The 14,605-nt window shown below is 40.4% G+C and overlaps 1 protein-coding gene across 1 annotated transcript in view; it reads left to right on the forward strand.

The window, feature by feature from the left end:
* LOC126194994 (protein unc-80 homolog) overlaps window positions 1-14,605 on the forward strand; it is a 1,036,886-nt gene that overhangs the window by 719,739 nt on the left and 302,542 nt on the right. Inside the window, exon 44 of the mRNA XM_049933411.1 lies at window positions 1,201-1,394. Within this exon, the coding sequence (XP_049789368.1) occupies window positions 1,201-1,394 (194 nt within the window). The remainder of the gene's footprint in view (window positions 1-1,200; window positions 1,395-14,605) is intronic.

Raw genomic sequence — 14,605 nt, forward strand, 5'->3', positions numbered from 1 at the left:
TTCACACCACACAAATTCAGAAAACGAATGATTGCACGCTGTTCAAGTAAGGAAAACGTCGCCATTTTAAGTATTTAAAACAGTTCTCATTCTCGCCGCTGGCGGTAAAATTCCATCTGCTGTACGGTGCTGCCATCTCTGAACGCGGCCTCATTTTAAAACAATGCGCATGTTTCTATCTCTTTCCAGTCCGGAGAAAAAAAATCGGAGGCCTTAGAACTTGAATGCACCTCGTAATGTTTTAAATTGTAAAAAGGTGTGTGACATTGCACTGTTCTTGCATAGATTGTTTAGGCATCTGATGATCTGTGCTGTATGTATTATAAATTTTGCGTAATAATTTATTTTTTCAATAAATTACTAAAGGTTGTTAAGTTTGCAGTCACTTGGATTTTTTCTGTTGCTTTCACATCGTGATGACTTCATTGAAATTCTTTATAACTCAGTGTGTGTCCTAAGTACTTCACTTGCTCTTGAAAGAATTCACACTTTTGTAGATTGCATTTTACTCCATTTTGCTGAAGTGTCTGAAGCAGGAAATGTAAGTTTGCAAATTATTGTCCTGTTGTAGTGCCACTTACTAATATATCATCCAAGTAATTGACTATGTTCGGAATGTTTTGAATCAGATGCTCCAAAAAAAGTTGGAAAATTATTAGTGCACTAGGAGTTCCAAAAGGCAATACCTGTTGTATCTGTGCAATCCAAATCAAACGATGATGATCATTAATTAGTGGGACTGTTTGTCTAATGGATGTTTTAAATAAGCTTCATATAAATAAATTTGTCTCTTTAATTATTGAATGACGCTCATATTATTGAAAATCTCTTGATAGTTCACATTTCATGTGATGGCCCGTTGGGACCTCTTACTGGCCAGAGGAGGAGTCATTGATAATGGACATTGCAGGGTATCGACCTCACTGTCAGATGACAGAGAAATAGCAGAGATGAATTATCTTTTGTGATGGCAGCTAATTAGCTATGTAGAAATATTGTATGTAATAAATTTAGCATGAAACTGGCATTCACTAAGGTAACATTAATTTCAAATTATTGAGGTAAAACTAATTACTTTTTAATCATTACCTTTGTTCTGTTCTACTGTGATAATTAAGTGAATTAAACTGCAATGTTTTAATTATTTTTGTTTGTATAATGCATGTACGTGTTACACGATTATGGAAAAATCTTTTGCAGATCAGATCCATAACCCATCATCTTACGTGAGAGATTTCTATTTTTTTAAACGCTCACAGTATCCTCAGTTGGAATTAGTTCACATGAAACCTGAAGAAGCTTTCAATGCATTGCAAAAACAAGAACTGACACATAAATCTGTTGAGATTGGAAAAGTTCTTCTCACTTGGGCTATCCTCAAAAATGTTGACATGGTAAGCTATTTAATTACATCAATGTAAATATATATACATGCTAATCTCTTATAACTCCTAAATTTGCAAACTTTGACACTTGCACTCCAAGTATATGTAAATGTTATAGCATTCAACATATATACTAGTTCAGAAATTACAATGTATTTTTCACTGCATCTGAAAACAAAGAAAGATAAAAAGATCTACTCACCAAATGGCAGCAGTAGAAAACACAAATAAAAGATATAAAAATGTGCAAGATTTCAGAGCCAATCACACCTTCTTCTGGAATAAAGATTGAAGGGAATAGAACAAGGATAAAATGACTGACGAGGTTTAGGAAATAGGGGCAGTTATGGAAAAGTCACCAAAATTGCTGGGTTGGAGGGCTTACTGGATCGCGTGCAAGAGTCAATAATACCCGAAAGCTAAGTGACATATGAGGGGAGTGGGGGGGGGGGGGGGGGGGGTATTGAAAACTAAAAGATAAAGGAAAATGAAAAGGAGTTAATGAAAGAGGTATTTACTGAGAAGAAATACTGAAACCACAAATTTAGACCCTAATAATACATGCATTACTAATGAAAAGAAACCACAAAAGAAAAAAATAATATTGGCTTCAGGAGAGGTATAAGAACAAGTAGGATAATCCCACTTTGCTCTAGTACAATATGATAGCAGGAAATATCAACAACATAAAATGAACTCAGTGTGTTAGTTTTTCTTAGTGATGCAAAAAATAGCTTTGCCACTCATTTACCTTTGTGGCCCGACAATGGGTATTTGAAAAGTGGTAGATGACTGGAGAGACAAGGCATGGGAGATCGGTTTCTGTACTAGGTTGGCAGGGTAATTTCGATCTGTGTAGGCCTCATCAGTGAGACTCTTGGTGTATTTGGAGAGCAACTGCTGGTCATCATGATGCTATGACCACAGTAGGCTAGGCTATGTTTGAGGAACTTCTTGATGTGGAATGAGTGGCAGCTGTCAAAATGGAGGTCTTGCCAGCAGTTGGTAGGTCTGATATGGACAGAGGCACTGATAAAGCCATGCTTGAGGTGGAGGTCAACAATGAGAAATGTGGCTTTTGGGGTGCAGAGAACAAAGTGGAGCAAAACGAATGGGTGAGAAGGTGTAGTGGTTCTAGAGGAGTATGGAAAAGGTGTCCACATCCTCATTCCAGAGAACAGAGAGATCATCAGTGAATATGAACCAGGTCATGGTTGTAGGATTCTGGTGGTTGGGAAGGATTCCTCTACATGGCCCATGAATACATTGGATTGAATGATTCCATGTGGTTACCCATTGCTGTTCCACGGATATGTTTAAATACAGGTGATGCCTTCAAAGGAGAAGATATTGAGGGTGAGAATATAGTTTTTCATGGCCAGCAGGAAGAAGATCGTGGTTTGGGGTCAGTAAGGCATTGGGAAAGGTGGTGTTCAATAGTAGCTAGATGATGGGCATTGGGAATGTTAGTGTAGAGGGAGATGGCATCAACAGTGATGGAGAGGGAACCATGTGATAAAGGAGCAGGAACTGTAGAGATTTAGTGGAGGAAATGGTTGATGTCCTTTATATAGGAGGGTACAGGGTTGACCCATGAACCGTGGACCTTGCCGTTGGTGGGGAGGCTTGCGTGCCTCAGCGATACAGATGGCCGTACCATAGGTGCAACCACAACGGAGGGGTATCTGTTTAGAGGCCAGACAAACATGTGGTTCCTGAAGAGGGGCAGCTTTTCAGTAGTTGCAGGGGCAACAGTCAGGATGATTGACTGATCTGGCCTTGTAACATTAACCAAAACGGCCTTGCTGTGCTGGTACTGCGAACGGCTGAAAGCAAGGGGAAACTACAGCCGTAATTTTTCCTGCGGACATGCAGCTTTACTGTATGATTAAATGATGATGGCGTCCTCTTGGGTAAAATATTCCGGAGGTAAAATAGTCCCCCATTCGGATCTCCGGGCGGGGACTACTCAAGAGGACGTCGTTATCAGGAGAAAGAAAACTGGCGTTCTACGGATCGGAGCGTGGAATGTCAGATCCCTTAATCGGGCAGGTAGGTTAGAAAATTTAAAAAGGGAAATGGATAGGTTAAAGTTAGATATAGTGGGAATTAGTGAAGTTTGGTGGCAGGAGGAACAAGACTTTTTGTCAGGTGATTACAGGGTTAAAAATACAAAATCAAATAGGGGTAATGCAGAAGTAGGTTTAATAATGAATAAAAAAAATAGGAGTGCGGGTTAGCTACTACAAACAGCATAGTGAACGCATTATTGTGGCCAAGATAGACACAAAGCCTATGCCTACTACAGTAGTACAAGTTTATATGCCAACTAGCTCTGCAGATGATGAAGAAATTGATGAAATGTATGACGAGATAAAAGAAATTATTCGGGTAGTAAAGGGAGATGAAAATTTAATAGTCATGGGTGACCGGAATTCGTCAGTAGGAAAAGGGAGAGAAGGAAACATAGTAGGTGAATATGGATTGGGGGGAAGAAATGAAAGAGGAAGCCGCCTTGTAGAATTTTGCACAGAGCATAACTTAATCATAGCTAACACTTGGTTCAAGAATCATAAAAGAAGGTTGTATACCTGGAAGAATCCTGGAGATACTAAAAGGTATCAGAAAGATTATATAATGGTAAGACAGAGATTTAGGAATCAGGTTTTAAATTGTAAGACATTTCCAGGGGCAGATGTGGAACAGTAGAGATTTAGTGGAGGAAATGGTTGATGTCCTTTATATAGGAGGGTACAGGGTTGACCCATGAACCGTGGACCTTGCCGTTGGTGGGGAGGCTTGCGTGCCTCAGCGATACAGATGGCCGTACCATAGGTGCAACCACAACGGAGGGGTATCTGTTGAGAGGCCAGACAAACATGTGGTTCCTGAAGAGGGGCAGCTTTTCAGTAGTTGCAGGGGCAACAGTCAGGATGATTGACTGATCTGGCCTTGTAACATTAACCAAAACGGCCTTGCTGTGCTGGTACTGCGAACGGCTGAAAGCAAAGGGAAACTACAGCCGTAGTTTTTCCCGCGGACATGCAGCTTTACTGTATGATTAAATGATGATGGCGTCCTCTTGGGTAAAATATTCCGGAGGTAAAATAGTCCCCCATTCGGATCTCCGGGCGGGGACTACTCAAGAGGACGTCGTTATCAGGAGAAAGAAAACTGGCGTTCTACGGATCGGAGCGTGGAATGTCAGATCCCTTAATCGGGCAGGTAGGTTAGAAAATTTAAAAAGGGAAATGGATAGGTTAAAGTTAGATATAGTGGGAATTAGTGAAGTTTGGTGGCAGGAGGAACAAGACTTTTTGTCAGGTGATTACAGGGTTAAAAATACAAAATCAAATAGGGGTAATGCAGAAGTAGGTTTAATAATGAATAAAAAAAATAGGAGTGCGGGTTAGCTACTACAAACAGCATAGTGAACGCATTATTGTGGCCAAGATAGACACAAAGCCCATGCCTACTACAGTAGTACAAGTTTATATGCCAACTAGCTCTGCAGATGATGAAGAAATTGATGAAATGTATGACGAGATAAAAGAAATTATTCGGGTAGTAAAGGGAGATGAAAATTTAATAGTCATGGGTGACCGGAATTCGTCAGTAGGAAAAGGGAGAGAAGGAAACATAGTAGGTGAATATGGATTGGGGGGAAGAAATGAAAGAGGAAGCCGCCTTGTAGAATTTTGCACAGAGCATAACTTAATCATAGCTAACACTTGGTTCAAGAATCATAAAAGAAGGTTGTATACCTGGAAGAATCCTGGAGATACTAAAAGGTATCAGAAAGATTATATAATGGTAAGACAGAGATTTAGGAATCAGGTTTTAAATTGTAAGACATTTCCAGGGGCAGATGTGGATTCTGACCACAATCTATTGGTTATGAACTGCAGATTGAAACTGAAGAAACTGAAAAAAGGTGGGAATTTAAGGAGTTGGGACCTGGGTAAACTGAAAGCACCATAGGTTGTAGAGAGTTTCAGGGAGAGCATAAGGGAACAACTAACAGGAATGGGGGAAAGAAATACAGTAGAAGAAGAATGGGTAGCTCTGAGGGATGAAGTAATAAAGGCAGCAGAGGATCAAGTAGGTAAAAAGGTGAGGGCTAATAGAAATCCTTGGGTAACAGAAGAAATATTGAATTTAATTGATGAAAGGAGAAAATATAAAACTGCAGTAAATGAAGCAGGCAAAAAGGAATACAAACGTCTCAAAAATGAGATTGACAGGAAGTGCAAAATGGCTAAGCAGGGATGGCTAGAGGACAAATGTAAGGATGTAGAGGCTTGTCTCACTAGGGGTAAGATAGATACTGCCTACAGGAAAATTAAAGAGACCTTTGGAGAGTAGTACAAGTTTATATGCCAACTAGCTCTGCAGATGATGAAGAAATTGATGAAATGTATGACGAGATAAAAGAAATTATTCGGGTAGTAAAGGGAGATGAAAATTTAATAGTCATGGGTGACCGGAATTCGTCAGTAGGAAAAGGGAGAGAAGGAAACATAGTAGGTGAATATGGATTGGGGGGAAGAAATGAAAGAGGAAGCCGCCTTGTAGAATTTTGCACAGAGCATAACTTAATCATAGCTAACACTTGGTTCAAGAATCATAAAAGAAGGTTGTATACCTGGAAGAATCCTGGAGATACTAAAAGGTATCAGAAAGATTATATAATGGTAAGACAGAGATTTAGGAATCAGGTTTTAAATTGTAAGACATTTCCAGGGGCAGATGTGGATTCTGACCACAATCTATTGGTTATGAACTGCAGATTGAAACTGAAGAAACTGAAAAAAGGTGGGAATTTAAGGAGTTGGGACCTGGGTAAACTGAAAGCACCATAGGTTGTAGAGAGTTTCAGGGAGAGCATAAGGGAACAACTAACAGGAATGGGGGAAAGAAATACAGTAGAAGAAGAATGGGTAGCTCTGAGGGATGAAGTAATAAAGGCAGCAGAGGATCAAGTAGGTAAAAAGGTGAGGGCTAATAGAAATCCTTGGGTAACAGAAGAAATATTGAATTTAATTGATGAAAGGAGAAAATATAAAACTGCAGTAAATGAAGCAGGCAAAAAGGAATACAAACGTCTCAAAAATGAGATTGACAGGAAGTGCAAAATGGCTAAGCAGGGATGGCTAGAGGACAAATGTAAGGATGTAGAGGCTTGTCTCACTAGGGGTAAGATAGATACTGCCTACAGGAAAATTAAAGAGACCTTTGGAGAGTAGTACAAGTTTATATGCCAACTAGCTCTGCAGATGATGAAGAAATTGATGAAATGTATGACGAGATAAAAGAAATTATTCGGGTAGTAAAGGGAGATGAAAATTTAATAGTCATGGGTGACCGGAATTCGTCAGTAGGAAAAGGGAGAGAAGGAAACATAGTAGGTGAATATGGATTGGGGGGAAGAAATGAAAGAGGAAGCCGCCTTGTAGAATTTTGCACAGAGCATAACTTAATCATAGCTAACACTTGGTTCAAGAATCATAAAAGAAGGTTGTATACCTGGAAGAATCCTGGAGATACTAAAAGGTATCAGAAAGATTATATAATGGTAAGACAGAGATTTAGGAATCAGGTTTTAAATTGTAACACATTTCCAGGGGCAGATGTGGAACAGTAGAGATTTAGTGGAGGAAATGGTTGATGTCCTTTATATAGGAGGGTACAGGGTTGACCCATGAACCGTGGACCTTGCCGTTGGTGGGGAGGCTTGCGTGCCTCAGCGATACAGATGGCCGTACCATAGGTGCAACCACAACGGAGGGGTATCTGTTGAGAGGTCAGACAAACATGTGGTTCCTGAAGAGGGGCAGCTTTTCAGTAGTTGCAGGGGCAACAGTCAGGATGATTGACTGATCTGGCCTTGTAACATTAACCAAAACGGCCTTGCTGTGCTGGTACTGCGAACGGCTGAAAGCAAAGGGAAACTACAGCCGTAGTTTTTCCCGCGGACATGCAGCTTTACTGTATGATTAAATGATGATGGCGTCCTCTTGGGTAAAATATTCCGGAGGTAAAATAGTCCCCCATTCGGATCTCCGGGCGGGGACTACTCAAGAGGACGTCGTTATCAGGAGAAAGAAAACTGGCGTTCTACGGATCGGAGCGTGGAATGTCAGATCCCTTAATCGGGCAGGTAGGTTAGAAAATTTAAAAAGGGAAATGGATAGGTTAAAGTTAGATATAGTGGGAATTAGTGAAGTTTGGTGGCAGGAGGAACAAGACTTTTTGTCAGGTGATTACAGGGTTAAAAATACAAAATCAAATAGGGGTAATGCAGAAGTAGGTTTAATAATGAATAAAAAAAATAGGAGTGCGGGTTAGCTACTACAAACAGCATAGTGAACGCATTATTGTGGCCAAGATAGACACAAAGCCCATGCCTACTACAGTAGTACAAGTTTATATGCCAACTAGCTCTGCAGATGATGAAGAAATTGATGAAATGTATGACGAGATAAAAGAAATTATTCGGGTAGTAAAGGGAGATGAAAATTTAATAGTCATGGGTGACCGGAATTCGTCAGTAGGAAAAGGGAGAGAAGGAAACATAGTAGGTGAATATGGATTGGGGGGAAGAAATGAAAGAGGAAGCCGCCTTGTAGAATTTTGCACAGAGCATAACTTAATCATAGCTAACACTTGGTTCAAGAATCATAAAAGAAGGTTGTATACCTGGAAGAATCCTGGAGATACTAAAAGGTATCAGAAAGATTATATAATGGTAAGACAGAGATTTAGGAATCAGGTTTTAAATTGTAAGACATTTCCAGGGGCAGATGTGGATTCTGACCACAATCTATTGGTTATGAACTGCAGATTGAAACTGAAGAAACTGAAAAAAGGTGGGAATTTAAGGAGTTGGGACCTGGATAAACTGAAAGCACCATAGGTTGTAGAGAGTTTCAGGGAGAGCATAAGGGAACAACTAACAGGAATGGGGGAAAGAAATACAGTAGAAGAAGAATGGGTAGCTCTGAGGGATGAAGTAATAAAGGCAGCAGAGGATCAAGTAGGTAAAAAGGTGAGGGCTAATAGAAATCCTTGGGTAACAGAAGAAATATTGAATTTAATTGATGAAAGGAGAAAATATAAAACTGCAGTAAATGAAGCAGGCAAAAAGGAATACAAACGTCTCAAAAATGAGATTGACAGGAAGTGCAAAATGGCTAAGCAGGGATGGCTAGAGGACAAATGTAAGGATGTAGAGGCTTGTCTCACTAGGGGTAAGATAGATACTGCCTACAGGAAAATTAAAGAGACCTTTGGAGAGTAGTACAAGTTTATATGCCAACTAGCTCTGCAGATGATGAAGAAATTGATGAAATGTATGACGAGATAAAAGAAATTATTCGGGTAGTAAAGGGAGATGAAAATTTAATAGTCATGGGTGACCGGAATTCGTCAGTAGGAAAAGGGAGAGAAGGAAACATAGTAGGTGAATATGGATTGGGGGGAAGAAATGAAAGAGGAAGCCGCCTTGTAGAATTTTGCACAGAGCATAACTTAATCATAGCTAACACTTGGTTCAAGAATCATAAAAGAAGGTTGTATACCTGGAAGAATCCTGGAGATACTAAAAGGTATCAGAAAGATTATATAATGGTAAGACAGAGATTTAGGAATCAGGTTTTAAATTGTAAGACATTTCCAGGGGCAGATGTGGATTCTGACCACAATCTATTGGTTATGAACTGCAGATTGAAACTGAAGAAACTGAAAAAAGGTGGGAATTTAAGGAGTTGGGACCTGGATAAACTGAAAGCACCATAGGTTGTAGAGAGTTTCAGGGAGAGCATAAGGGAACAACTAACAGGAATGGGGGAAAGAAATACAGTAGAAGAAGAATGGGTAGCTCTGAGGGATGAAGTAATAAAGGCAGCAGAGGATCAAGTAGGTAAAAAGGTGAGGGCTAATAGAAATCCTTGGGTAACAGAAGAAATATTGAATTTAATTGATGAAAGGAGAAAATATAAAACTGCAGTAAATGAAGCAGGCAAAAAGGAATACAAACGTCTCAAAAATGAGATTGACAGGAAGTGCAAAATGGCTAAGCAGGGATGGCTAGAGGACAAATGTAAGGATGTAGAGGCTTGTCTCACTAGGGGTAAGATAGATACTGCCTACAGGAAAATTAAAGAGACCTTTGGAGAGTAGTACAAGTTTATATGCCAACTAGCTCTGCAGATGATGAAGAAATTGATGAAATGTATGACGAGATAAAAGAAATTATTCGGGTAGTAAAGGGAGATGAAAATTTAATAGTCATGGGTGACCGGAATTCGTCAGTAGGAAAAGGGAGAGAAGGAAACATAGTAGGTGAATATGGATTGGGGGGAAGAAATGAAAGAGGAAGCCGCCTTGTAGAATTTTGCACAGAGCATAACTTAATCATAGCTAACACTTGGTTCAAGAATCATAAAAGAAGGTTGTATACCTGGAAGAATCCTGGAGATACTAAAAGGTATCAGAAAGATTATATAATGGTAAGACAGAGATTTAGGAATCAGGTTTTAAATTGTAACACATTTCCAGGGGCAGATGTGGAACAGTAGAGATTTAGTGGAGGAAATGGTTGATGTCCTTTATATAGGAGGGTACAGGGTTGACCCATGAACCGTGGACCTTGCCGTTGGTGGGGAGGCTTGCGTGCCTCAGCGATACAGATGGCCGTACCATAGGTGCAACCACAACGGAGGGGTATCTGTTGAGAGGTCAGACAAACATGTGGTTCCTGAAGAGGGGCAGCTTTTCAGTAGTTGCAGGGGCAACAGTCAGGATGATTGACTGATCTGGCCTTGTAACATTAACCAAAACGGCCTTGCTGTGCTGGTACTGCGAACGGCTGAAAGCAAAGGGAAACTACAGCCGTAGTTTTTCCCGCGGACATGCAGCTTTACTGTATGATTAAATGATGATGGCGTCCTCTTGGGTAAAATATTCCGGAGGTAAAATAGTCCCCCATTCGGATCTCCGGGCGGGGACTACTCAAGAGGACGTCGTTATCAGGAGAAAGAAAACTGGCGTTCTACGGATCGGAGCGTGGAATGTCAGATCCCTTAATCGGGCAGGTAGGTTAGAAAATTTAAAAAGGGAAATGGATAGGTTAAAGTTAGATATAGTGGGAATTAGTGAAGTTTGGTGGCAGGAGGAACAAGACTTTTTGTCAGGTGATTACAGGGTTAAAAATACAAAATCAAATAGGGGTAATGCAGAAGTAGGTTTAATAATGAATAAAAAAAATAGGAGTGCGGGTTAGCTACTACAAACAGCATAGTGAACGCATTATTGTGGCCAAGATAGACACAAAGCCCATGCCTACTACAGTAGTACAAGTTTATATGCCAACTAGCTCTGCAGATGATGAAGAAATTGATGAAATGTATGACGAGATAAAAGAAATTATTCGGGTAGTAAAGGGAGATGAAAATTTAATAGTCATGGGTGACCGGAATTCGTCAGTAGGAAAAGGGAGAGAAGGAAACATAGTAGGTGAATATGGATTGGGGGGAAGAAATGAAAGAGGAAGCCGCCTTGTAGAATTTTGCACAGAGCATAACTTAATCATAGCTAACACTTGGTTCAAGAATCATAAAAGAAGGTTGTATACCTGGAAGAATCCTGGAGATACTAAAAGGTATCAGAAAGATTATATAATGGTAAGACAGAGATTTAGGAATCAGGTTTTAAATTGTAAGACATTTCCAGGGGCAGATGTGGATTCTGACCACAATCTATTGGTTATGAACTGCAGATTGAAACTGAAGAAACTGAAAAAAGGTGGGAATTTAAGGAGTTGGGACCTGGATAAACTGAAAGCACCATAGGTTGTAGAGAGTTTCAGGGAGAGCATAAGGGAACAACTAACAGGAATGGGGGAAAGAAATACAGTAGAAGAAGAATGGGTAGCTCTGAGGGATGAAGTAATAAAGGCAGCAGAGGATCAAGTAGGTAAAAAGGTGAGGGCTAATAGAAATCCTTGGGTAACAGAAGAAATATTGAATTTAATTGATGAAAGGAGAAAATATAAAACTGCAGTAAATGAAGCAGGCAAAAAGGAATACAAACGTCTCAAAAATGAGATTGACAGGAAGTGCAAAATGGCTAAGCAGGGATGGCTAGAGGACAAATGTAAGGATGTAGAGGCTTGTCTCACTAGGGGTAAGATAGATACTGCCTACAGGAAAATTAAAGAGACCTTTGGAGAGTAGTACAAGTTTATATGCCAACTAGCTCTGCAGATGATGAAGAAATTGATGAAATGTATGACGAGATAAAAGAAATTATTCGGGTAGTAAAGGGAGATGAAAATTTAATAGTCATGGGTGACCGGAATTCGTCAGTAGGAAAAGGGAGAGAAGGAAACATAGTAGGTGAATATGGATTGGGGGGAAGAAATGAAAGAGGAAGCCGCCTTGTAGAATTTTGCACAGAGCATAACTTAATCATAGCTAACACTTGGTTCAAGAATCATAAAAGAAGGTTGTATACCTGGAAGAATCCTGGAGATACTAAAAGGTATCAGAAAGATTATATAATGGTAAGACAGAGATTTAGGAATCAGGTTTTAAATTGTAAGACATTTCCAGGGGCAGATGTGGAACAGTAGAGATTTAGTGGAGGAAATGGTTGATGTCCTTTATATAGGAGGGTACAGGGTTGACCCATGAACCGTGGACCTTGCCGTTGGTGGGGAGGCTTGCGTGCCTCAGCGATACCGATGGCCGTACCATAGGTGCAACCACAACGGAGGGGTATCTGTTGAGTGGCCAGACAAACATGTGGTTCCTGAAGAGGGGCAGCTTTTCAGTAGTTGCAGGGGCAACAGTCAGGATGATTGACTGATCTGGCCTTGTAACATTAACCAAAACGGCCTTGCTGTGCTGGTACTGCGAACGGCTGAAAGCAAAGGGAAACTACAGCCGTAGTTTTTCCCGCGGACATGCAGCTTTACTGTATGATTAAATGATGATGGCGTCCTCTTGGGTAAAATATTCCGGAGGTAAAATAGTCCCCCATTCGGATCTCCGGGCGGGGACTACTCAAGAGGACGTCGTTATCAGGAGAAAGAAAACTGGCGTTCTACGGATCGGAGCGTGGAATGTCAGATCCCTTAATCGGGCAGGTAGGTTAGAAAATTTAAAAAGGGAAATGGATAGGTTAAAGTTAGATATAGTGGGAATTAGTGAAGTTTGGTGGCAGGAGGAACAAGACTTTTTGTCAGGTGATTACAGGGTTAAAAATACAAAATCAAATAGGGGTAATGCAGAAGTAGGTTTAATAATGAATAAAAAAAATAGGAGTGCGGGTTAGCTACTACAAACAGCATAGTGAACGCATTATTGTGGCCAAGATAGACACAAAGCCCATGCCTACTACAGTAGTACAAGTTTATATGCCAACTAGCTCTGCAGATGATGAAGAAATTGATGAAATGTATGACGAGATAAAAGAAATTATTCGGGTAGTAAAGGGAGATGAAAATTTAATAGTCATGGGTGACCGGAATTCGTCAGTAGGAAAAGGGAGAGAAGGAAACATAGTAGGTGAATATGGATTGGGGGGAAGAAATGAAAGAGGAAGCCGCCTTGTAGAATTTTGCACAGAGCATAACTTAATCATAGCTAACACTTGGTTCAAGAATCATAAAAGAAGGTTGTATACCTGGAAGAATCCTGGAGATACTAAAAGGTATCAGAAAGATTATATAATGGTAAGACAGAGATTTAGGAATCAGGTTTTAAATTGTAAGACATTTCCAGGGGCAGATGTGGAACAGTAGAGATTTAGTGGAGGAAATGGTTGATGTCCTTTATATAGGAGGGTACAGGGTTGACCCATGAACCGTGGACCTTGCCATTGGTGGGGAGGCTTGCGTGCCTCAGCGATACAGATGGCCGTACCATAGGTGCAACCACAACGGAGGGGTATCTGTTTAGAGGCCAGACAAACATGTGGTTCCTGAAGAGGGGCAGCTTTTCAGTAGTTGCAGGGGCAACAGTCAGGATGATTGACTGATCTGGCCTTGTAACATTAACCAAAACGGCCTTGCTGTGCTGGTACTGCGAACGGCTGAAAGCAAAGGGAAACTACAGCCGTAGTTTTTCCCGCGGACATGCAGCTTTACTGTATGATTAAATGATGATGGCGTCCTCTTGGGTAAAATATTCCGGAGGTAAAATAGTCCCCCATTCGGATCTCCGGGCGGGGACTACTCAAGAGGACGTCGTTATCAGGAGAAAGAAAACTGGCGTTCTACGGATCGGAGCGTGGAATGTCAGATCCCTTAATCGGGCAGGTAGGTTAGAAAATTTAAAAAGGGAAATGGATAGGTTAAAGTTAGATATAGTGGGAATTAGTGAAGTTTGGTGGCAGGAGGAACAAGACTTTTTGTCAGGTGATTACAGGGTTAAAAATACAAAATCAAATAGGGGTAATGCAGAAGTAGGTTTAATAATGAATAAAAAAAATAGGAGTGCGGGTTAGCTACTACAAACAGCATAGTGAACGCATTATTGTGGCCAAGATAGACACAAAGCCCATGCCTACTACAGTAGTACAAGTTTATACGCCAACTAGCTCTGCAGATGATGAAGAAATTGATGAAATGTATGACGAGATAAAAGAAATTATTCGGGTAGTAAAGGGAGATGAAAATTTAATAGTCATGGGTGACCGGAATTCGTCAGTAGGAAAAGGGAGAGAAGGAAACATAGTAGGTGAATATGGATTGGGGGGAAGAAATGAAAGAGGAAGCCGCCTTGTAGAATTTTGCACAGAGCATAACTTAATCATAGCTAACACTTGGTTCAAGAATCATAAAAGAAGGTTGTATACCTGGAAGAATCCTGGAGATACTAAAAGGTATCAGAAAGATTATATAATGGTAAGACAGAGATTTAGGAATCAGGTTTTAAATTGTAAGACATTTCCAGGGGCAGATGTGTATTCTGACCACAATCTATTGGTTATGAACTGCAGATTGAAACTGAAGAAACTGAAAAAAGGTGAGAATTTAAGGAGTTGGGACCTGGATAAACTGAAAGCACCATAGGTTGTAGAGAGTTTCAGGGAGAGCATAAGGGAACAACTAACAGGAATGGGGGAAAGAAATACAGTAGAAGAAGAATGGGTAGCTCTGAGGGATGAAGTAATAAAGGCAGCAGAGGATCAAGTAGGTAAAAAGGTGAGGGCTA

This window comes from Schistocerca nitens, chromosome 7 (genome assembly GCF_023898315.1).
Source record: "Schistocerca nitens isolate TAMUIC-IGC-003100 chromosome 7, iqSchNite1.1, whole genome shotgun sequence".
In the NCBI taxonomy this organism is placed as follows: Eukaryota; Metazoa; Arthropoda; class Insecta; order Orthoptera; family Acrididae; genus Schistocerca; species Schistocerca nitens.